This window comes from Chelmon rostratus, chromosome 19 (assembly GCF_017976325.1).
Source record: "Chelmon rostratus isolate fCheRos1 chromosome 19, fCheRos1.pri, whole genome shotgun sequence".
Lineage (NCBI taxonomy): Eukaryota > Metazoa > Chordata > Actinopteri > Chaetodontiformes > Chaetodontidae > Chelmon > Chelmon rostratus.
Window position 1 is genome coordinate 15,384,448 of NC_055676.1, and position 24,219 is coordinate 15,408,666.

General features: G+C 41.3%; 2 protein-coding genes across 6 annotated transcripts in view; both read left to right on the forward strand.

Moving 5' to 3' along the window:
* The window catches only part of LOC121622997 (nucleus accumbens-associated protein 2), a 28,541-nt gene extending 11,655 nt beyond the window's left edge, over positions 1 to 16,886 (forward strand). The window contains exons 1-7 of one of the 4 annotated variants that reach the window (XM_041960105.1): positions 4,703 to 5,164; positions 6,088 to 6,269; positions 6,391 to 7,146; positions 8,825 to 9,001; positions 10,395 to 10,500; positions 10,738 to 10,835; positions 10,942 to 16,886. In XM_041960105.1, the coding sequence (XP_041816039.1) occupies positions 6,158 to 6,269; positions 6,391 to 7,146; positions 8,825 to 9,001; positions 10,395 to 10,500; positions 10,738 to 10,835; positions 10,942 to 11,474 (1,782 nt within the window). In that variant the 5' untranslated portion in view covers positions 4,703 to 5,164; positions 6,088 to 6,157 and the 3' untranslated portion in view covers positions 11,475 to 16,886. Of the gene's footprint in view, positions 1 to 4,702; positions 5,165 to 5,934; positions 6,270 to 6,390; positions 7,147 to 8,824; positions 9,002 to 10,394; positions 10,501 to 10,737; positions 10,836 to 10,941 lie in introns of those variants that run through there. The other 3 variants (XM_041960104.1, XM_041960103.1, XM_041960106.1) reach the window with 3 other exon arrangements.
* Positions 16,887 to 17,639: 753 nt separating this feature from the next.
* The window catches only part of nup214 (nucleoporin 214), a 31,322-nt gene continuing 24,742 nt past the window's right edge, over positions 17,640 to 24,219 (forward strand). For both annotated transcript variants that reach the window (XM_041960620.1, XM_041960621.1), the window contains exons 1-10: positions 17,640 to 17,805; positions 18,605 to 18,800; positions 18,958 to 19,112; positions 19,228 to 19,426; positions 19,520 to 19,590; positions 19,702 to 19,765; positions 19,954 to 20,057; positions 20,685 to 20,791; positions 20,964 to 21,030; positions 21,653 to 21,776. In XM_041960620.1, coding sequence (XP_041816554.1) covers positions 17,764 to 17,805; positions 18,605 to 18,800; positions 18,958 to 19,112; positions 19,228 to 19,426; positions 19,520 to 19,590; positions 19,702 to 19,765; positions 19,954 to 20,057; positions 20,685 to 20,791; positions 20,964 to 21,030; positions 21,653 to 21,776 — 1,129 coding nt within the window. In that variant the 5' untranslated portion in view covers positions 17,640 to 17,763. The remainder of the gene's footprint in view (positions 17,806 to 18,604; positions 18,801 to 18,957; positions 19,113 to 19,227; positions 19,427 to 19,519; positions 19,591 to 19,701; positions 19,766 to 19,953; positions 20,058 to 20,684; positions 20,792 to 20,963; positions 21,031 to 21,652; positions 21,777 to 24,219) is intronic.

A 24,219-nucleotide genomic window follows, 5' to 3' on the forward strand; every position in this document is an offset into this window, starting at 1 on the left:
GACCACTATTAACAGTAGCAGCAGGCAATAATATTTTATGTGATAGGGCTGGGCTATAAATCCAAATCCATGCTGATTTAATTGTCTGAATTGCAGATAATCAAAATGAGGATAGCTTCAAAAACTATCATGGCTGTCGCTTTTTCAAGGAACACAACCCACATAGCGTACTCTGACCTATTTTGTGGAATTGATGTTGTTCAGTTCACATGCAGTGCATCTGCTGCCTTGTTTTTTGGCCACTTGGAGCAAACAAGCTACGGCTAACTTGTTAGCCTGCAGTTGGGCAGATTCTGAATACCATTAGCATTCATTTTGAGTCGTACCTCTTGCCACGTGGTAAATGTAAGCCCTATATTCTCTCGCCTTTTTTCTCTGTTTTTGGTCTCTACCTGAGAAAAACATCTGGCTCTTTAACTTGTGGGTACTGCTGCATGTTCACCAGCTAACCGCTGACTTTGTCTGTCTGCTTTTTGGTGCTGGGCCAGGTGCATTATGGTGGATTTGTCAGATATTTTTTGCAGATCATAAGTCCCTGCTGTGGCCAAAACAATGCTATGAGAACGGTGAGAGTGAACCAAAACGATAAAGTTGTGGGCCAGAAAAACTAAACGATGTGCTAAATGAAGCTATAAAGCTCGCTACATCTGAGAGGAACTGCAGAGTGATGCATAATTTTGCTGGTTTGTCGCTACGAGCAACTCCTTTCACTTTACACATCGTCATTTGATCCATTGTTATTATCAAAATATTGATTACAGCTGCTTTAAGTGACAAGTTACCAGACTTCACAGTCATTGTTATGGTAATGTTACGTATAAACTGACATTCAACTAATCAATCGGCTGAAAGTCCAGTCCAAAAGTCCAGAAAACTATTATTACTAAATAATTGTCAGGGACAAAAAACCCTCATTGTTACATTTAATGTTATCTAACTAATTGAGGCGAGACACAGGTTTTTGTTTATGTGATTTTTCCGCATCACTTTATATTCACATTGTCATTTTTTGTATTGCCACAGGCAGCATTGTGGCATTAGTTAAACCTGAAATTCAGCCTTTTTTTTCCCTTTTTTTCCCTCCTAGTCAGACCAAGAGTTACATTATTGGTGCATATTGAGTGAATACAAGTGGAAAGATACCAGACAATATTCAGCCCACAACAAATCATTTCATAGTTGTCTGTTTGTTACATAACTGTGTGAATCATAGGGAGACTTTTTTTCATAAAAAAAGATGATTTTGATCCTGACTATGTGCAGACAACTTCACCCAGCGGGGTCTATGCTCAGAGAATGATGTTGCATTATAAGCAGTGATAAGCAGCCTCTCTCTCTCTCTCTCTCTCTCTCTCTCTCTCTCGACATCCCATAATGATACTCAGACAGACTCAGGCAGACACCCGCTCGGTCCCGATTGGTAGAACTGTTGCCAGGGAGCGTTGCCGTCTCAACGTGGATAGAATCTGTTGTCTGGTACACTTTAGACATGAGAACAACTGCAGGATCTGAATATTTATAACGAGGGGACTGTTCATATTGAGATTGTATAGAGGCAATATAAGCAAGAGGGAAAGGAGCTGTTCCTCTTTGGCTCACTTCAAAATTTTCTTGTAGTTTGCTTTTTCTGTGGATCGCTGTACTTCAGCCAAGATATTAATTGATGCTATCACGTATGTGTATTTGTCTTCTGAGTTTATCTTTAGGTTAATTAGGTTTTATTTTCTGCATCTTGCAAAAAAAGTTGGCACCAACTTGACGTCAAGATTCAACTTATATGAACTATCCCATAAAGTACTAGATGGCCAATGCATCAGTCATAATTGTGTATGACTTTTATGGTTTTATGTTTGAATGTTACCCTATTGTCACTTGGTATCTAGCTACAGTATAACTAGTAATTAAATCTGTGCGTATGTGTGTGTGTGCATGTGTGTGTGAGCCATCTGGCGAATCATCTCATTTCTTCATATTATTCAAATATGCCTGGACCTGCTGCTACAGTTAATAACACTGTGCGTAGGTATGAATCCTTGATTAAAATGGATGTAACACATTCCAACAAAGCAGACAACAGCAATCAGAACAGCATTCAAATCTCATATATCAAGTCACAAGCTATGCTGTCTAACACACACGCACATAGATACATTCCTGCCATACAGTGCCAAAAGTCACAGTCGGGTATATAACAATGATTATAAAAACACGCCTTGGTATGTGAGAAACTTTGACATGGAAATGCAAACACGCACACTGAAGGAAATGAGGACACAAGCAGCAGAGAGGCATGCGCACACGCACATGCACACACACATAATCACTCGTTAGCAAAACAAGTTGAGGGAGTTCATGCCTTATATTTTTTTATCGGGGATGTGCAAAGTCTATATTTAATGCAGGCAGGAGGAGGCTGCAATTTCCGTGTGAATGTTTGTGTGTGTGTGTGCACTTTTATACGTGTGTGAATGTGTGTGCACTTACCCTCATAATTTACATGTACATCCATGTTTGTTTCATATTTGTGCATATATATATATATATTTACATGCGGCTGTGTATATGTGCAGTGTGGCACACCGCCGTCCTGTCTGCCTGACTCAACATATTCTCCATTCACTCTCCTTTGCTCTTTCTCTCCCCCTCCCTCTTCCTCTTTCCCCTCACTCCCCCCCCCTCCCGCCCCCACTCCCTCTCCCCTCGCTCTTCTGCCCGGCTGGCACGTACATGCATGTCTGTAGACTCTGTACTGTGCTTGCTGCTGCCGTGGCACGCGCCAACCTCACTGCAATGCAGCCCTGTGTGCATTAATTGGCAGAGAGACAGTGGGTATGTGGTATGCAGGGCGGGAAGGATAGAGAAAAGGGAGGGGGGGGGGAGCAAGAGGCGATGTAAGGACACAATAGTCACAATAACTGACAGACGGACCGATGGACAAGCAGTGTGGCAGGTTCACAGAGGGACAGACAGACAGACAAACAAACAGAATGTGTATTGCTGAGTGTGCACGGGGAGATTACCTGACTGTGTGTTGGCATGTGTGTAAGAGAACAGGGGGAGTGTGTTTATGCCCATTTGCATTAGTGTGTCTGCGGATTTGTGTCTCCTGCGTTTGACTGTGCTTTTTGTGTGTGCTCACTCATGTGTGTCTATATGTGCCGTGCAGATATCACACTGCTGGGGCAAAGCTCTCTAAACCAAAGACTGACTCACTGTATTCAGCGCTTTGTGATATCCTCCCTTTCATATTTCCGCTGTGACTGAAGAGTAAAAGTTTGCTCAGTTTAGCACAACTTTCTCCGCTTGAGGTTTCTTTGGCAAAAAATGAAGCGCAATGTGTCTGGATACTTTCTGGGGACACGCTCAGTTATAAAAAATGATGCGCATCGGCTTCTTATTTATTTCTTAACAGATTGCATATTGTGAGGTTTATAATCATCGCGTCTCTTCTACCAAAATGCAGCACAGAGGTCAGAGCCTCCTCCAGTGTGTTTAGTTTGCATGTACAAGGTTACAAAATTTACACGTGTGTGTGCACGTACAGTAAGAAAATGCATTTACTCGTCTGTCACAGCAATTTTGCGCTCTTATCCTCCCACACACGTCTTTCTGGAAGTTGTCCTTTCTCTTAGCTGTTGTCTTTTATCTTTCCTTGCCTGTCACAGGCTGTGACATCTGGCTCCTGTCCTCCCTCATCCGCATCAAGCAGCATTCAGGGAGGCCTTTCATGTGCTGGTCAAAAACAGAAAACGCTGAAATGTCACCTGAATAAGCTGAGCCACCACGGCGGAGGCGTAAATTAATCATTTAATTTATCAATTCATGTAGAAATAACAAAATAGTCTTGCGTGAAGACAGAACTTCTCTCTGCTCGTGTGTAGGTGTTTGGCAGCGAGTTCCTTACATGATTCAGAGAAAATGCACAACACTTGCTCAAAAAGTAAAAGCTCTTTTTTTTTTAACTATTGTCTTCCACAGATGGTAAGAAAATGGGGAATACCTTGCAGTGTTTTTGATTGACCTTTTTAATTCTACTATTGGAAGGATTAGAGGATTACTGCATCGTGTATATAAAAGCTTCCAGTTTAGCAAAGCTTTACTTTACCAAGATGTGACGCATTCTGTCCAGACTTGCGTCAAACAGGGATTTCAGAAGTTTCACTATTCGATGTTCTAATTAATTAATGGTGGCTGTGACCTCTGCGAGCTTTTCTCATTTCTCTTTTGTCTTAGTCATTCTCCTCCTCTTTTTGGTAGGCCATATAGGCATCTGTGTCCAGGGGCAAGTGGCAGAAGTTGCTTCAACCTAATTGTCTTTCTCTACTCGTACTGTCCTCAAATGACTTTCTCTCTGTCTCAACTCTCCCCTCCCTCGCTCCCTCCCTCCCTCCCCTGCTTCTCTCTAGCTCTGCCCAGTCTCTGTCTCCGTCTGTAACTGTAGCCTGTGTTTTTCTCTCCCTCCCACTCCCTGCGACGTATAGATACTGCATTGATCAGACACACGCGCGCAGACACATGCACACACACGCACACACTGAGCCTCCTACTCCTTTCATCATTGATTCGCTCTGCTCTGCTCTGCTTTCTTTCTTTCTCCCTCCCCATTCTCTTTCGCCCTCTCTCTCTCCCTCTTTCTCTCTCTCTCTCTCTCTCTACAGCGGCACTTGTTGAATTCAACCCTTGGAGAATAGAGAGAGGGGAGAGAAACAGAGAGAGATAATGACAGGGAGGCAGAGGGAGGCTTTGAGACAGCGCTAGAACAGACAGTGAGCAGAGAGAATGGGGCTTTGGAGGATATAGAGATAGAGGAGGAAGAAGAAGAAGAAGAAGAAGGCTGGAGAAAGGCAGACAGAAAAGTCAGACAGCAGTGAGAATCATCTCTGAGACAGTGGGAATGACACTTTAAGTGAAAGAGAGAGTCGACCAGACGGAGTGCATCAGAGTGCTCTCCTCCCATCTCTAACTACTCCTCTCCTGTCCTGGTCCTGACTGCCGCTGGTGTGTTTGTGTGTGCCCAAGGCTCCATGGTGTGTTTTAACCAGAGGACTGGCTTACACAGGTCAGAACTGTCTGGGATAACAGTGAGCACTTTTTCTTTTTTTTCTGCATTCGTGCATGCGTGAGAGACTGTTAGCAGAGGAAAGTCGTGTGCTGGTTTCTCCAGGTGAGAGTTTGCATGCCAGAATACACAGTAATTTCCTTATGCTGCCTGTGCTGCGTATGTGTGCGTGCGCGTGTGTTTATGCCTGCACACTTTTATGTAAGTAAGCCAGAGTGCATGCCTGTCTGTATGGAGTGCATGAAGTGGGAGAGAGAGAGAGAAAGAGAGTGTGTGTAAGAGAGGCGGTGACATCTTTTTTTTTTTTTTTCAGTTTGTATTCCTGGAAACTGTTCTGCAGCATTGCTTAATAATGAAACTAGTGCGTATATGTAAGTGTGTGTGTGTGTGTGGGTTGGTGGGGAGAAAAAAAACAATGACACAAGGTTCAGGGAAGGAAAGAAGGTGCAAATATGCCTGGAGAATGTTCGATAAAGGCAGCTATTAAAATCTGAAATTGTGTGTTTGACTTGAGCCGTTTTGTTTTCCAGTCAGAGTTTAGAAATGCTGACAGAGGTTATCAAAGTCCATGCTGTGGGAGAAATGTTTTGATGCCTTGAGTGCAATACATGGAATGAGTCCAAGTTTCTTGGAATTTAAGTCATGTAAAACAACATCGCCTTAAAGTGTTTCACAATGTTCTCATGTACAGTAGGCACGGCATTGTATTCTTTACTGACTTGACTCCTCCTTTCTCTCTCCTGCCTCTACTCTCTCACCCACTATCTCTGCATATCCATCTCGCTTTCACACACCTCTCACTTCTCCCTCAACTGTATTCATTTTCTCACGTTATCTCAACTCTATTTTCAATCTTGTTCTTTGCCTCCTTTAAGGTTCTCTCAATTTTCCCTTCTCGCCTCTCTACCTCCCTGTGGCATGTCTTTTCATCTTTCGCGCATTTTCTGTGCACTCCTTTCTTCATCACTGCACTCCTCTTCTCCAACGTGTTCTCCATGCCTTCTTTTTTTTATTATTTATATATATAGATGCCTCTCTCACTGGCGGAGTCTGCAGTGAATATCTGAAACCCCATCTTCCTCTTCCTCTGCGGTCAACATGTCCCAGCTGCTCCATGTGGAGATCCCGAACTTTGGAGCCACAGTTCTGGGCTCCCTTAATGAGCAGCGCCTGCTGGGACACTACTGCGATGTTTCCATCCTGGTCAAAGGTTGGTTTGGAAGAAAGCTGGAGATTTAATTTTTGGTACAGAACTTTTAAATGAATAATTGTCTTTATCAATATTCTCAACTTTATTTTTTCTCCTGTTCTCTGCTGTCTCTATCAAACAGGTCAGGCTTTCAAAGCCCATCGGGCCGTTTTGGCTGCCAGCAGCCTCTACTTTCGTGACCTCTTCAGCAGCTCCACCAAGACCCAGTTTGAGCTGCCCTCCTCAGTCACACCTGCTTGCTTTGAGCAGATCCTCACTTTCTGCTATACAGGGAAGCTAACAATGGCAGCTAGTGAACAGCTGGTGGTCATGTACACAGCTGGCTACCTCCAAATTCAGCATATAGTTGAAAGAGGCATGGACCTAATGTTCAAGGCGAACTCACCTCACTGTGACTCGCAAACAGCAGGGTCTTTAGAGGAAACAGGATCCGAGCCGCAGAGTCCTTGTAATAATGGTAACGGACTAGCGGTGGCTGCCCTTTTGGGAACCCCGGGCTGGTCTCCATCCCTACTCATGCCGCAGCGTAAGATTAAACTCGAAGGGGGTGACCCGACGCCCCTAACAATACCCACGACACAAAGCAAGATTTCGTCGACGGAGCTCGGGAGTCGGCTGGCGAGAGCCAGTTCACTGTTCTACTCGGCTGGTGGGACCCCCATCCCTGGTATGCCTTCTTACCAAGTTCAGGGGGCCAGTGGGGGTGGAGCAGGAGGTGGAGTTGAAAGGTCCAGTCCTGGAGCCTCCAGCCTGCCAACCACAGACAGTCCTACGTCCTACCAGAATGAAGATGAGGAGTTTGAGGAAGAGCCGTATGATGGGATCTCAGAGGATGCCTACAGTCATCTCTATGGACGTTCAGCAAACCCCTACGGGAGTGAGTACTGTGTTATATTGATGCTTTTATAAGATCTTTGTGAAGTGTTGCAGTGCTCAGGTGGATTTCAAACACCATTGCTGTATTTAGTGGAGAGCACTCATCACTGAAGCATTATTCTGGAATATTTTTCATCATTAAAAACTTCTAAAAATACAGTATGTCCTCAGTCATGGACCAAAATGACTGTGCCATTTTTATTTTTCAGCATACTCGAGAATAATTTATTCCACTACGCTAACTTTTGTAGTATTTATTCCTTTAGTAAATCAAAGTATTTTAATGAAGCTAACAAGACTCATCAAGATCTGAATGGAAAACCTGCATCAGTGATACGTTTCTAGTCATGTAAGATCTGAGTAAGTGAATTACTTCTCAGATTGGCTTTAAATTAAATTAAAACTAGGCATGACTTGCAGAAATTATGAATGTAGAGTTTTTGGAACATAGATACTGCTCGTCTAGACTCGTTATTTATTGTGCAAAAAAAAAAAAAACTGATGCACATTTCATCCCAGTTACATTATTTAATCTTTCATAAATCATGTATCCTGCACATCTTGAAAAAGCAGGATGTTGTGCCTCCAGTGTGTGTGTGGGTTCTCTCAGCATAAAGATAGCTTTATGGAGTTATGATTGGAGTGCATCGTGACCAACAACACACTCCTTATCACAGCTCCAACAGCTGGTCTGTGCAGCTTTTTGCTCTGGTTTTCTACCATACTTTCACACTGGTGCAGATTTGCCAACACATGCAGACATAGATTCACTTGTGTTTGCATTCGCATATAAAACACATAAACACATAAACACCAACTGTGGCCACTTTCAAACTAAAACTCACCTGCGTGCACACACGCACGTGCACACACACACACACACACACACTCAACATTCTTAGCATCCTACAGCTTAAAGGCATCACACAGGTTTGTCAAATTCTAGAGTTTCAGATATTTATGAAATCCACTCTATCTGCAATCAGACAGAGCACCCCAGGGTGACATTGTGGGATATTTGAGATCCATGCACATCTTTCCTCTTTGTGTGTGTGTGTGTGTGTGTGTGTGTGTGTGTGTGTGTGTGTGTGTGTGTGCGTGTGCGTGTGTTTGTGCATGTGTGAGTGTGTGTGCATGTGTGCAAGTGTGTGTGTACAAGTGTAAATGCACATGCAAATGCATTAATCCACACTTTTCTGTCTACACTATGTGCATGTACGTGTGGCAATTAATGGATTAGTTTCTTCTGTTCTGTGTGTGTGTGTGTTTGCATGTGTGTGCACAGCAGGTGCGTGCATGTGCATACACTCACAAGTCATCTCAGAGGTTAGGGGAAACAATTCTGTGAGTAAGAACCTAACACCCAGCTTTGGATCTGTCCCCCCTCAAGTTGCTGATGCAGCATTGTGACTTATCTGGGATACATCTGCAATGCTCTGAAACATTTATGAAATACAACAAACTTGTATGAGATTACACCCACCGGCTTTATTAATCACATTTTGTAGCCTCTGTCTAAACAGGGGGCATGGAGGGTACGGATGATACAACTATGTTTTTGTAGTTTGTAGTCTGATGAATATGTGGATCCAAACACATTTATCCGCTTCTGTTTAGCTGTGTAACACAAAACCCTCTTCGTTTTCTGAACACTTTCTATTCTTGCTTGCTTCCACCAGTCCAGGACAAGCCAGAGATGGCAGCGGTGCCCTTGGCCTTGGAGAACCGGAACTGTGTGCTGATCCGCAGGGACCTGGTGGCACTGCCTGCAAGCCTTATCAGCCAGATAGGCTACCGCTGCCACCCTAAGCTCTACACCGAGGGGGACCCCGGGGAGAAGCTGGAATTGGTAGCTGGTAGGCACGCACATGCAAACACATGCATCCACTCGCACACATTTGCTTGCTCACATTTTATCACATGGAGACTCATTTAAAATTCTAGTATAAATAGTTGGTAAAATTATATTTAACTGACTGAATTAATTTCAACTAATAAATTTAGGAGCTCAGCACCAACATTTTAAATAGAAAACCTTTAAAATCAAGATTTGTCCTCCAGCAAAGAGGCCATTGATTGGGGAGGTTACCCACAACCCACTTGACCATTTGTAAAATAATTTTTATGCAGGAGACACTTTTTTCAACTTGTGTTTGATCAATATGAGGCTGAGGTTAATCTCCATCATCACTGTTTTACAGCTACAACTCTAGCTCTAATATAAATTAGTGCTAAAAACATTTTGGCTGCATTATGTTTATGTCATAATAACATTCAGTTGAATTCTCGTCCCCAATGGAAACGCAGTTTAGCGTCATCTGATCCACGTTCAACCAGATTCTGATTGGCCGCCACAGTTGTTTTGAGCCACGTCCCTGTATTGATCTGAAAGGGACCGAACAAAGCTGCAGTTTCTCTGCAGAGATTGAAGACCGTGACAGAAGGACAACCATCTCTGCAGTGCTCATCAATCAGGCCTTTATGGTAGAGTGACTAGACAGAAGTCACTCTGGAGTAAAAAGCATATGACAGCCTGCCGGGAGTTTGCCAAATGGCCCTTACGGGCCTCTGAGAGCATGAGGAAAAAGATTTTTGGGTATGATGAGACAAAAACTGAACTCTTTTGTCTGACTGCCAGATATCGCTCTTGGCAGTCAGACCAGAGACTTTCGAAGAGACGAGGTACCGCTCAACATGTGCTCAATATAATTCTTACAATGGAGCGTGGCAAAAAGTTTAATCAGTCTATTATTGGATCTTTTCCTGACAAAAGAATCTGTGAGAGTCTGAGTACCGCCCAGTGTACTTTACAGACAGACACAGCCGAATGCGACGACATGTGCAGATGCAAGTTGTAGTCAGCAATCAATCAAAAAACTTGCTCAGATTCAATCAGATCGTAACGTAATTCAATGGAACACAGTGGAAACGTGTAATTCAGTTCTGTAGTCTGCCTGTAAGATACAGAATATGATGCATGAATGTGAAAGAGATAGTTCTGAAAGCAAAACCAAGTAATTCAATAGTTTTGCTGTTTTTATGGCCTTCAACTTCAATTGCTCACCCTCATTTTTCTACTTTGGACAGCCGTAGCTTTGTTAAAGATCTCCTTGAACATGAATTTCAAATGTAGCTGAAGAATAAAAGATGAACTGGCGACTGGGCCAAAGAGAGAAATGACAAACCTCCAGAATCCTCAAAGACAGGAAACAGAGAGTAATATGATCCTCTTTTTTTATGCTTCACCAGGTACACAGGTGTTCATGACTCGAGGCCAGCTGATGAACTGCCATCTATGTGCTGGTATCAAACACAAAGTCTTGCTCCGCCGCCTGCTAGCCACGTTCTTTGATAGGTGAGTATAAAGGCATGCGCAACTGAGCAGAACACTTTGTATTCGTCTTTAAGGGCCTGTAAAATTTGACTTCTGTGTATGTCTTCAACACTACCACTGTTGTCACAAACCAACTTTCACACTCCATCTGTGGCCATGTTGTGCAATGCGGTGAGTTGTGTGTGTGTTCCCATGTTTATCTACTGTATGTGCCTGTTGCTGACTCTGCCCCCTGGTGTCGACTCTGTATCCCTGCAGAAACACTTTAGCCAATAGCTGTGGGACAGGTATCCGTTCCTCTACTAGTGACCCCAGCAGGAAACCCCTAGACAGCAGGGTCCTCAACGCTGTCAAACGTAGGTTTATTGTCCAAATCATCTGATATTTGGGGATTTTGATATTTAGAATTTGAAAAGAGCACAGTTTGTCTACATGGAGTGTGTTGTCTTCTCTCTTTTGCAGTCTACTGTCAAAATTTCAACCCTAACTTCAAGGAGAGTGAAATGAATGTGATTGCTGCTGACATGTGCACAAATGCGAGGCGTGTCCGCAAGCGATGGCTGCCCAAGATCAAGTCCATGCTGCCCGACGGCATGGACGTGTACCGTGCAGGAATGGGCATGGGTGCTGCTGTTGGTCTGGGCCTGGCACTGGGCGCCCCTCAATCAGGGGTAGCCCTCCCCTTTGAGTCTGACTTCAAGACCCTAGACCAAAGGTTGTATCCAGATCGCAAGGACCCTCTCAGGACTCACCCACCGCTGACAGAGGGCAGCCCTGGGTCTGGGGCTGCTGGAGCAGAGGTTGAAGGTGAAGGTGACAGAGTAGTCCAAGAGGAACAGGAGGAAGATGAGGATGAAGCTGGGTTAGAGGGTGTAGATGGATCACTGGGGGCGCCAACTTTGATCCCAGGAGCCGAGGCAGGCACTTGTGGTGACACGCCGCCTGAGCAGGAAGTGGAGAGTTTTGGACAAGGTCTGCGGGTGAACGGACAGTGAATGTCCCTTGGGCTGCCTCTCACGTTGTGAAATCTGTTTAACACCGCATTTTCTTTTGCTTGCTCTCTTACTCTTAACATCTCATCCACCACTCTCTCTTCTCCTCCGTGCTTCCTCAACAGGAATTATACAGCACAAACAGCTGCGCTCGTAGGTCTTACTATACAGGAATTTGTCTCACATGCATGTGCACACATGTGCTTGTGTACATGCATAATTACTGTTAAAGGAAGTAGAGCAGCGATACTAGAAGTAGACACAGGCATGGCATTTGCACACTGAGTAAATCGGCCCTTTCTGCTCCACCCTTTTCTTCGTGTATTCTGTATTTACTCAGTATTTCGGCACCCGCAGCAATATTACAAAGGCCTGATAGCAGAACAAATGGCTGTAATGATTCATCATTTCAGTGCAATACAACAGCAACAGCCGCTTTGCTGGCAGTTTAGGGAGTGTGGTATAATGGTTTGTAAAATGATTCCTTTTTCTTGGAAAGCTGCATCTGAAAATAACCCGTGTAACCTTGGGAAAAACAGATGAGACAAACACAGCTCGCTTCAAAAGCAGCTCATTTTGCCGTGTTTGACCACTTCACACCACGTTGTATGATAAATGTGTATGACTATATAACAAAGATTGTATTGTAATTAAAGGTCAAGTACTGTCTTACCACCATTAAAACAATTTTACTTTCTTCTCAAAGCAGCACGTGGATTTTGCGGCAAAGATGAGGAAGAGTGTTTCTGCTAACGCTAAAGACTTCTAACAAATAATCTATCACATGGACTTGTTTTTTCACGCATATTTGCCCGTGACATATCGGATTAGACTGTCAATGTGATGCCTGTGTCTGCTCCAGACCGCCCCTCCCAACCACACACACACACACATGCGCAGACATGCGCACACATTTCTCACCTTATGATGCTAGCCTTTAATGTCTGCACCAATGCATTAAAAATACACTGTCCGCCACCCAAAAAAAAAAAAAAATATATATATAACTGTGCTTTTTTTAACTTGAAAGATCATTTAGATTACATCACTCTGTGAGGAGAGAGACATGAACAAGAAACCAACAGCTTGCATGCATGAATACAAACAGCGGATATGGAGAATTATTGAAAACGACAACAAAGCCACAAACCTGCATCTAAATAAGAAAACAGCTACTGTTGCCTCGACGTATGCCATTAATACGCAAAAAGGACTTTTTATCCCATGTCTCACTGGGATCTGACCTCAGTCTGACACATGTTAGAACTGACCTGGGTGTGACCCAGGAGTGACTGTGTTTGACGCAGTGTCTGTCGGATTTTCTTTTTTAACTGCGGAGCGTGCTGTCACCACGGGTGGAGGAGACTGAATGTGTGGAGTAGTAAGAGGAGGTGCACTACACTGAGTGGCAGAGGGAAGCATGTCAGAGAGGAGCACTGTTTCGCCTTGATGTGGTGGTGTGATTGGCACCAAGCCAACACAGTCCTGCTTCCATCCTGTTTAGTTTGTTTTTTCCATGGTGGGGGGTTGGAGGGGGGGTAAATTATTATTGAATAAAACTTATAAGAGCAATTTCTGCTGGCTTATTGCATTTGCACTCGAAAAAAGAGGTTAAAGGGTGGGAAAGTAATGCTTTTTGGCAAAATGTGACTGTATTAAAGACTGAAAATTTCCTCCACATCACCCTGATGAGTTATTGAATTAGGGGGTTGTGGGTTTGGAAGGAGAAAACTGGAGTGAGGCAATGAGTCGCACAGGGACTTAAACCTGTATTTTCGTATTTCTTTTCCTTTTTTTTTGACATTTGTTTTCATGCTTTCTGCCACGCATAGGGACGAAGTCCAAACAGCCTTCTTTCATTGTTTTGTGCATTGATTTTAAGAATACACTGTTGTCTGTTTTTTTTTTTTTTGTTTTTTTTGTTTTCTGGGTGTTCCCGATCAGCGTCAAAGCACATTTTATCACGAGTTCAGACTGTCAAAATTAGGTGAATGAACCCCAAAGTTATTTTTAGGCCCTGTTTTGGGAAAGCGTGGTCAAAAAATAAAATGAATCTGATTTTTTTTTTTTCCTCTGCAGAAATTGATGGCATAGCCTAACAAGCAAGCGAGAAACACAGTCTATGGTCCTGATATATTTAATCTGTCTGTTTATGCTTCAGTGCTGCGCCACGGGAAAGAACGGGCCAGGTTATTCTCTGTCTGTGATCTACATATCTTGTTTCGGACTCTTTAGGGGAAGCTTTAAGATGGCCCTGCACTAGAAACACAGGGTTGTAATTGCACTTGGTAATGATATGACGTTTACAGTTTATTGCTTTTTTTTTTTTCTTTTGGAAGAAATGTGAGAAAACAGGGCCGTGATGGGATGGCTGAGATGATGAATGAATGTAAACTGTAGCACTGCTTCGGCGAGGGGTCCGAGCCTTGACAGAATATGTTCAAATACTCAAATGCTGTTTATATGACCCACTTCTTCATCAATTGTACACTCTTAAAAATGGGCCTATATAACATGATTTGACTGTGAGGCTGGGTGATGTTCTAACCTAAAGCTTTTGTGATTTTTTCAAATTGAAGTGAACAGGTCTTCCAATGTGGGGAACACCAGGGAGCATTTTCCTAGTATACAGAAAACTGAGCGATGTTCGAGTACAGACATTTAGTACGATATTGTTTATTCCATTTTTATCCCAATGCGCTCCTCATTTTTTAAAAACATTTTGACAGTTATGTTTGTCTCTAATGTTGAAATATTCTGAACTGATCCTGAAACTCTCTGCGTAGATATATTTCAAGATTTAGCAAATAATTTCTTTATCTCATTTTTAATTTATGAAGCTTCGGGTCCTTAAGTTGCTCTTGTTAAAAAAAAAAAAAAGCATAAATAGAGATATTCAGTTGTTTATCAGAGCCACTAGCTTAATTACTAGACTTTTGAGAGGATCACCTATGCTTCTGATTTTGTCAACCAAGGTAACAGTCTTCCCAAAATGTATACAATTACGGATTTTAAAACAAAATCACGGTTATTACTGTAGATTACAAAATAGTTTGCAACTTAATCAGCCTTTTAAATTAAAGCCTGTGTGCTCCACTGTTAAACTGTATAACATATACGTTTATCCTGTCTTGCTCTCTTTGTATTTTCATGCACAGTAAGTCTATGTTTTGGTTTTACTAGGATCTATTATCAAACAGGCAGAATTGGGTCAACATTTTAACTTGGAGGAATTTGATATAAGCTTCAATTAACACAAAGCGGTAAATAATATAGAGTGAAACATTGATATACTACACTGTCTGGATAAAGGGGTGTGGAGCAGTGCCTTAGACTGTGACTGTGTGGGTGTGGATGTTGTGATGTGGACCTTTATGTTCAGAGATGAACAAAACAAAGTACCTGTAGGGATAGATTTTTTTTTCTTCACTGAAGTTATGACTAAAATTGGCCTTGTTTGCTCGTTTAGTATAATGCATGTGATATTTTAATCGCTCCTTTTCTAATGTTTGCCATCTGTCATCTCATTCTTTCAGGACAAAGACAAACTCATGAAAATAGATTTGCTACACTTATCAACAGCAACAGTATGATTAACATCATCTATATGATTGACCGACAACCCAAAAATTATTTAAAGATGATATGATATTGTACACAGATTTCACATTTCAGCTTATTCACTTTTTGTTCCACAAAAAAATACCAAACTTTTTTAGGAAATTATTTGTTTTGTTTTGTTTTGTTTTTTGCTCTCTTCTGCTTAGGGTCTTTTTCTCTTGTGCAGAGTGAATTTGAACATGAATGATGTTGCACTATACTGTAAACAGAGGAATTCGTGAGAGAACCTGATGGCTAACCCCTGGGGAGGATGAGCTCTGTTTTAGGTGGCTGAAAGAAAAGCCAGTCTAAAATGTATGTCATGTTATGTATTTTTACATATACTGTGTCTTTGATTGAAAGCTGCGTTTCTTTCACAGCAACTCTCTTGTTAAGAATGCTTTTTTTTAATTCAGTGACAGAAATGTGTCTTTTGCAGTATCTGTCATTCATCCAGATGATCATTGAAAATGATAAAATAAGATATAGGGTGGGATTGTTGGTTGAAAAGAAGCTATTTTCACAAACATTTCTTTGCAAATAAATTGTTACTTCCTTTCTAAAAACTTACACAGTGCTCTGTTCATCCCCCATTACTGTCAAACTAATGGGCACAGGAGTCTTTGTTCCACTGAGGGGTTTATCCTGAAAACAACACATTTATATGCAAAGAGACACTTGTATCATAAAATGCATGCCATTGAGACACTCACTCTAACCCAATGAAACCTCTGATCTTTATGCACCATGTATTTTATGCTGAATAACTGTTGTCACTGTTAGCAAACAAAGACTGTGGAGTCTTGCAATGAGAAGGGTTGTATTTTTATCACACAACCTGGCCTTTTATTGAATGTTTAGGTAAAGTTTAACCTATTACAATAATGAAAGCAAAGTAGTGGTAAAGAGTGGAATACATTGACTAACTACCCAGTTGAGTGTATTTTTGAACCTTCAGCAGACTCAGAAAAAAATGCACTAAAAGTTTGTATGTGTATGTATGTGTCCTTGAACATAATGCCAGCACTTTAGAACTACTTAGACAAATGAAAGAAAAGACAAAAGGGCGACTGAGGGTTAGGAGAAGGAGGAGAAAACGCAACTTTTAAAGCCATGTGTTCAGAGCGCTGACAATCAGAGTAGGGATGAGACCCAAAGTGCATTATGGGAGATCTGACATGACTTGCTGTGCTCTTGCTGTTTGCTTTGTCTTTCTCCAGCTTGCTTTGGTCTGTGCTAGCTTACTTTCCAGAGTGGAGGGACATGGTGATGTTAACTCAAGCCTTTTTGGTTATAAGTGTGTGTCTCTGCAACAAGGACTGGTGGATATTTGGCTGATACCTTGGTGCTCCGTGAACAAAGCTGTCCCATGTTGACATGGACCATAACTGTAAAGCTCTGGTAGGCATGGGCCGAACACGGTCCTTAGTCTGGGCTTATTGGTAACCTCTCAATGGACAACAGTCGAAAGACTGAGGATCTTATCATGCAACCCTACACTTTGATCATGGTAATGTTCTTCACTATCAACAGGGCTTGGACCAGGCAAACTGGGATGGGACAATTTCAATGTTGATACTGCTTTATGTTTCAGATGAAAAATGTTAAAATGTTTATGCGCCTTCTGACTCAAGCATCAATAATATATACAACAGAAATGCAAGTTGCCACTTTTGATGTTGCATAAGAATCTACCTTTCATTCCCATCATGGTATTTGCCATCACCAGTTTCAGTTGTGTAGTCCAAGAGTACCTGATTTCTTTAAATGCAATACAGAAAAATCTGCTTTCTAATAAAAGTCCTTACTTCACCATATCCTGCCCTCCTCTTTCTTTTGTCTCTGTGTGTATACTGTTTATTAAGACAGCTGTGTTTCCATAGGCAGAGCATAATGGCCTGACATTTAAACAGTGCTGACCCAGAAATGTCACCCCAAAGAACTTTGCTTGAGATGTATTGTAGGAATATATTGCAGTCCAAAATGTAGGTGAGGAGTTAGAAACAGAGTGAAGTAAACATTCTTATAGTTTTGAATCGGACCACACCTTTAGTTGTAGCGAGCAGGATTTATCGTAAACCTTTAAAAAGGAGGGAAAAAACACATTAGCACAAAATAGATCTAGTTTAATACAATATACTTTGTTCAAACTTTCTAAACACGTATTTTTTTATTTTTAAGCAGGGAACCAGCCACTTGGGTTATGATGTCTATGTGCTATAACTTTATTTATTAAACTTTATAGGACTTACAGTTTTACTGAATAGTCCTTTGTTCATTGTTAGACTGATATTAATCCCCTGCAGGATGGACAGGTGGAGTAATGGCTTGGTGCTTTTGGGGAATTAGCAAATTGCATTTCTTGCTAAATTCGTGTATTTCTTTTAAATTTGTTTTAGAGCTGAATTTAATTCTTCTTTATCATTGAACGTCCTCTCAATGATTCCAAAACATGGCCATTTTGTAAAGGGGACTTCCTGTATGAACTCAGCGCTGTGGTCTCAGGGTTCTCTGGTATCTATTTGTCATCCTACGTAGCGCCGACGTTTTCTGTAGCAAAATCGCGCGGCGTGTGTTCAGCTGTCTTGACAGACTAATGTGGTTCACCAGAAATTTGTGTTACATACAGACTGGGAGCGAATAAACTAACACAACAGATCGGCTGGAAAAGCACCAGCTTCTGCACTTCAAAATGAGTGACGACACAGACTCCCCTCCTGAGAGGGAAATGAAGGTACGGCGTGTTATCCTAGTTGTGTTGACAGGTTAGCATGTATAAGCTAATGTTTGGTAGCAATGTGTCCGTTCATTTTCAATGCTTCTGGCGATCTTAGCTGCTAGCTAGCTGAACGAGTTAAGGTTTTCTGTGTAGTTAAACCTGACCGAAAAGCATTTATAGGGGCATATTAATAACAGAGACACAATGAAGTTAGAGGTAGTTAGAGGTCGGTTTTAAAATCTGACAACAAAAAAAGCTGCTAAGCTACAGCAACTTTTATCCTTGTTTGTAAGTTAGCCATATACTCATGCTAATAGTAGCTATTAGCATATAAATGCTCTATCATATGCGCCCCTTGAGAGTGCAGTGCTAACTTGAGGTTAGGCGAATAAACAACCTCCTGTGTGTATAAATGCTTGTCACATTCAATTAATGTTGCTGTAACGTTATCAACACAGCTTAGCATGATTAGCTAACTACACAGTATAGCTATGTTAGCTGTTACTGAAAAATTTTAACTTTCGGTTTCAGGTTATGCGTCCCTGTTTATGTTGATAAACTAGTTGAAAGCAACCAAATTCTTGTTTAAAAGGCAATTATTCTCCTTATGTTTCACGCAGTTAAAGTAATTTGGCTGTAAGGTCATACTGTATGCGCACAGGCCATGTCAAACACGTTTGCAGTGTATTATTACTTTTCTTCTCAGAAGGAGGTACGGTTTATTTCCAAGTGTACTGTTATTCGAACCACACACGTTCACCACTCATAGCTGGTCACCCTCAAGTAACAAACAGTGCTTGTTTGTCTTTTTCAGGATTTTCAGTTTCGACAAATGAAGAAAGCGAGAGTGTTTGAGCCTGCTGAAGATTTGCCAAAAGAAAGATCAAGTCTGCTTACCATCTCAAACAAATTTGGTTTAACTTTTGTTGGGTTCGACAAAACATTCAAGGTTTACCTAACTCAAGACATTCTGGCTGCTGATAAAGTTGATGGCAACTCCAATGAGATAGGTATGAATATGAGTGTACAGGTTTGAATTTGAATACTTATCCATTCAGTTTTTCACTACATTGTCCTGTAATTCACTGTTTCTAAGAATACATGTGTAGCTTAATTTCCCTTAATGTCTGTTTTCACAATTTACTCCAATTTTTCTCCCTCTTTTAGTCGAGGGGATAGCAGCATTGGCAGAGGTGACTGTGGAACTGGCTGTGCACCACTTGGCTCTCAGCTGTGATGAACTTACTTTGTCAGTATGTGGCCTGTCTGAGGAGGCAGGGTTGTCCCTCACATTCTATGATGTCCGCACCTTTATGAACAAGGTGACTACTTTATGAGTATTTCTTAATGTAATATCTGCCAGATTTAGTCACTTTAAGCATTTAATCTGTTTTTTGTTTTATTAATTAATATTGTAAACTTTATTTTCCTTTCCAGGCAAGACCACAGAAGTTACCTTTTGCATCACTGCTGCCAGCAGTACCTCCTGGCACTTCAGTGCAGGACCTGAAGTGGAATCCTGCACAGGCATCGATGTTGGCTGCCTGTATGTCTGATGGCAGTATGAGGATTTTGGATGTTGCTGACAGTGTCAAAGTGCTGGCCGAGCTACCTGCATCAAGTGGCATCACATGCAGTGAGTGAGCCTCTAAACATAATAGCCGGGTTTGCCTTTACTCCATATCTCTATTGTAGCTCATTTGTTGTTAATGTACTTTGTTCCACACAGTTTGTTGGAGTCCAAAGGGAAAACAAGTCGCTGCAGGAAAAATGAATGCCACAGTCTGTCAGTACACACCGGTAAGTGAAGCTAATTCACAATCATTAAAATGAAATCACTTATTGCTCCCTGAGAGCTGCAGCAGCCAATGAATGACAAGATGAATAACTGATTTTCTCCTCTGTTAAAAGGCTCTTGAGGAAAAGAAAGTCATACCATGTCCACACTTCTATACCTCCGACGAACCTGTCAAAGGTAAGGTAAATCCTTAACCTGTAAAATTAAGTAAGATCTGTGTTGTGTGTCCATATACTGAGCTGAATTATTAATTGCATATAATGATAGTATATTTCATGTTCTTATTTACTTGCATTTTACTTTCATTTCTGTGTTTACTGTGCCACAGCTGCGCTAACACCTCTCTTTCCTGTTATCTCTCACAGTTCTGGATGTTTTGTGGCTGAGAACCTTTGTGTTTGCGGTGGTATATGCTGCAGCAGATGGGTCACTCGAGACCCCTCCTGACCTAGTGTTGATCTCCCTCCCTGTGAGTATGCCCTACATCCACGGTCCAATGAGTTCATCCATTTGAATTTTTGTCAGGTTTTACCCCTCCAGTCTTCAATGCCGTCTTGCTCATCTTGCCTCAGTAGATACATTTGAAATTACAATTTCAATTCACATGAATGTTACCTTTTTAGTTGGTGATATTCTCTCCACATGGCCACAGCAACAAGGTGAAGAAACAAATGCAGCATTAGATGCTCTGCCAGGTCATGCATTTTAGCTGCGAAGGCCAAATGCTTTGCAGAGTTACTGTGTTTTCGTATAGTGGCTCTGTAGTCACATAGGGGCCTCTGCTGCAGCTGACATGCGCATCCTTATGTATTGTAACTTGAGTTGGATCCTTCATGTAGCTGAACACGAAGCCATGCAAGGCTTTGTTTTTGTTTTCTTAGAGCTACTTAGGTCACAGAGTAGCATACCTGTTCTTGTGCCTGAGCTTGTTAATGCATATACTTCTCAGTATATGTAGTGGCATTCTTTCCTGGTAATATAGTAAATTATGAAGCAGCTAAAAATGCTGCCACCTTGAAGAAGTTTCATCAGTTGTTCAATTTTGTTATGTTCCAATAATCAAATAAATGTGACAAAGGGCTGTTTGTTTTTGTAGAAGAAGGAAGAGAAGGTGGAGACAAAGTATCTGAACTTCAGTGACACAGTATATGGCAGCTGCATTGAGCGACAACACCACTACTTCCTTAACCACGTAGAGGACTGGTAAGAATGATCACAATTTACAGCCATGGGTGGTATAGTAGGCACCCTAATGTGAGTTTGCTGTTGAGATTAGATGTGTTGTTTATCCCTTCAAACTCTTAGTTGTACTAAATTAATGTCACATTAAATTAGTGAAATGTGTTGCTTTCCCCTCATTGTTTATGTCATCCAGGGACCTTGTGTTTGCGGCATCAGCAGCTTCCATTGAAGTCAGCGTCATTGCCAGACAAGAGGACAAGGTACTGAATTAAGTGAAACCATAGTATAGAAATCTTTAGCTTGAAAATGTGCACTGTTTTGAATATAGATAGAAATGAAAAGTGTCTCTAGCTATGATGGATTTCCATTTAAATTCTACCAGACATGTAAAGTATGAGATTGGTGTAGTTTTAAAAGGAAAATATGGCATGATGAATGTTTGAGATGCTCAGAAGTATCAAGTAGAGTTACATAACTGTTCTACAAAGTTTGTCTCACTCAAAACCCTTTCTGATTAAATCATTTATGCCAGCAGAGTTTCCCCCATCTACAGTCAACGAACCTAATACCACATACTTAACTAGCCCTCTTGATGACAGTTGTGCCAGCTTGTTGATGTGCTGAAGTCTTTAAATTCCTGTAACAGGACTCCACTGCAAAAAAAATAATGTTATCTTGGCTCTCAGGCTTGTCAAAGCCACAACCAATTACATGAAGCTCTGATGCTCAGTTTTCTTTTACAGCAGATTTTTTTTTTATTTTGATAATTTTATTTAGCTGTATTTAATTGCAGTTTTTTTTAGTGCTTTCTGTATGGGGTGAGGAAAACACATCAAATGTCTGTAGATTGTCATAACCACGATAGATTGTTGTCCTTTTTAGATCTGGGAGCTTTGGATCCTGGAGGATGCAAGTAGGGCTGAGCTTCCAGTGACCGAGACAAACGAAGACACTCTTCCCCTTGGCTTAGCAATAGATTACACCAGCCAGCAGGAGATACACATCAGTAAGTAAATTTGGCTTTTCTGTTGTGCTTTCTCTCTTCACCTTTCTGACCCATTTTGCACATTTACACAATGCAAGTACACTTATCCTAGTCTTTGTTGTTGAACGTTAAAGTTAATTTCTCTTTGTCAAAGCTGACACTCAAAGATGGTTGTCAGTTGGCAAATTAACACCAATTTGGAGCCCAGTAAACTTTGTTTTAGCACTTAAAAAAGGAATTCACACGGCCTGTGCGTAGGCTGTCAGTGTTAAGTACACCAACCGTCTATGTACACAACTACTATGTTTAAGTTTTTACTCACGCGACACATCATCGGGAAGCTAAAATTCTTGTGATTTGATTGATACAAACCATTTTAAGCTACAATCACAACAGCAGGTAGAATCACCTGCACCAACAAATGATTGCAAAATTGAGGCAAGTCACCTAGGAAGCCTCAGTAATCCACTGATTACAACAAACAAGGTCCAGACGATCCAAGACAGTAAAATATTTAGTTTTTAACTCTAATAATCCACAGAAAGCTGTTGCATCGTTTCAAATGAACTGTCAGACATGCTAACCATTCACATTTTCTCCATTCTAACTCCAGTAAGCATGTATGCTTAGGCGATATTTTGGTATCAAAATGGTCGCTGCACTCTGACCTTTCAATTGACACCTCAGTTGACCAACTAGGATCTTCAGTTTTTCCTATTCAGCCAGCAAGAGCCAACAAGGGTGAAAATCTAACCAGTTGCAACCAAATTGTGCAGATGACTAGTGCTTTGAATAGCCAGTGAAATCTGAAAACGAGGATATGCGTTTCCGCTAATTGTACAGGAACAGTAAGTAAGTTTGAGTAAAGGTCACTTGCATTTTACCACAGTTATGTTGTTTTAGTCAGTTTTGTAGTGATCTGCCAGAACACCAGTAAAAAGAGAAAATGTACCCATTTCCCAATTTTATATGATCGCTGTAACAATGTAAAATCACATACACTGTGATTGAATACATGAGACGTATCTGCCCATATTCTCTGCCGTAATCAAGCTGACGTCACAACATCTCCCGCTTCAATAGTCAAAAGATATTAAAGTCGCTCTCTCCCACTTGCAATTGCATTTCTTTCTTTCTTTCTTTTTTGGATATCACTTTAATTTTCACAGTGTTAGTAATTATAAATGGTGTTGGCATGTCTTCAGCGAAGCTCAATGAATTACTGGGTTTTTCAGAAAATAGTGAACTGACAGTATGAGCGGTGAGGAGAAAATTAAACCAGTTTAAGCAGGTTTGTACACCATCTGCTACCAACGATACCGCCCACCCTGATAAGTCTGTTTTAATGAACATGCGTGCTTAGAGTATTTTACACTGAGACGGGTAAGATATATGCTGTATTATATATATATATATATTTTTTTTAACTCAATTTGCCTTTTCATATTCCCACAAACTAATGATTTCTGTGGTATAAAGTAGTTTGTTGGCTTATTGAAGTTAGCATTATTTCATAATTATCTCTTGTACTTATTCCATTTATTGTTTAGACATCACAGCATTTTATGTTCCACACGGAACATGATGATGATCCGATGAAGCTGAAATACGTCAAGTTTCTTTGTGCATACAGCATCCACTGCAGTGCTCTATTGCAGCATGTGTAAAGAATAGTGATAAGCTACCGTCTCAGTACACTGTTTTATCTTAAATGGCCCAGTCTGCCAGACGTTCACGTAGAGCTGCTGTTGCTGTCTAGTCACATCCCCACTCACTCTAAGAACTCCCTCCCCAGCAAGAAAACCTGCAATTTGAGGAACATTTTGACATGATTGTAGTCTGATCAAAACCTTTATCTGAAGTGAGACATTAGATAGAGAAAGCGAAGGGAGAGTAACGAGAGAGTTATCTGTGGAGAAAAAAAAAATGCACTCATTAAAATGGCTCAGACAAGCTAGAGGACCACAACAAACAACAAAGCCCAGACAATCCTGTTGCAGAATGCTGATGAGGTTTACCTTGTGCCTCTCCCTTCTGTTCACTCCTTCTTTCACCCTCTCCCTCTATGCTTCTCTTTATTTTTCAAACTATATTTTCTTAATTGAGATGAAACTAAACATTAGATGCTGCGTTTTTGTTTTTTATGCTCTGCACTATGTGGTTATTTTGTGGAGAACTTAGGATCGCTTTTCATTTCTTGAAACATAATGCTAATCTAAGTTTGCTTGAATATGTATGTGTGTTTTTGTGTGTGGGTGTACGCGTCTGTGGTAGATATAGGTTTGAATTTATGCAGACAATGAAATACCAAAACTGTCATGTCAAAAGTGTGCATGCAGTTCATTGACTGAATGTACAGTAGATGCAAAATATAGGAGAACTGTCTGAGGTGAATCAGTGGTAATTAATCAGACATTGAAATGTACTGAGAAAAAGCAGGCACTGCTGTCATCCCCTGATGACC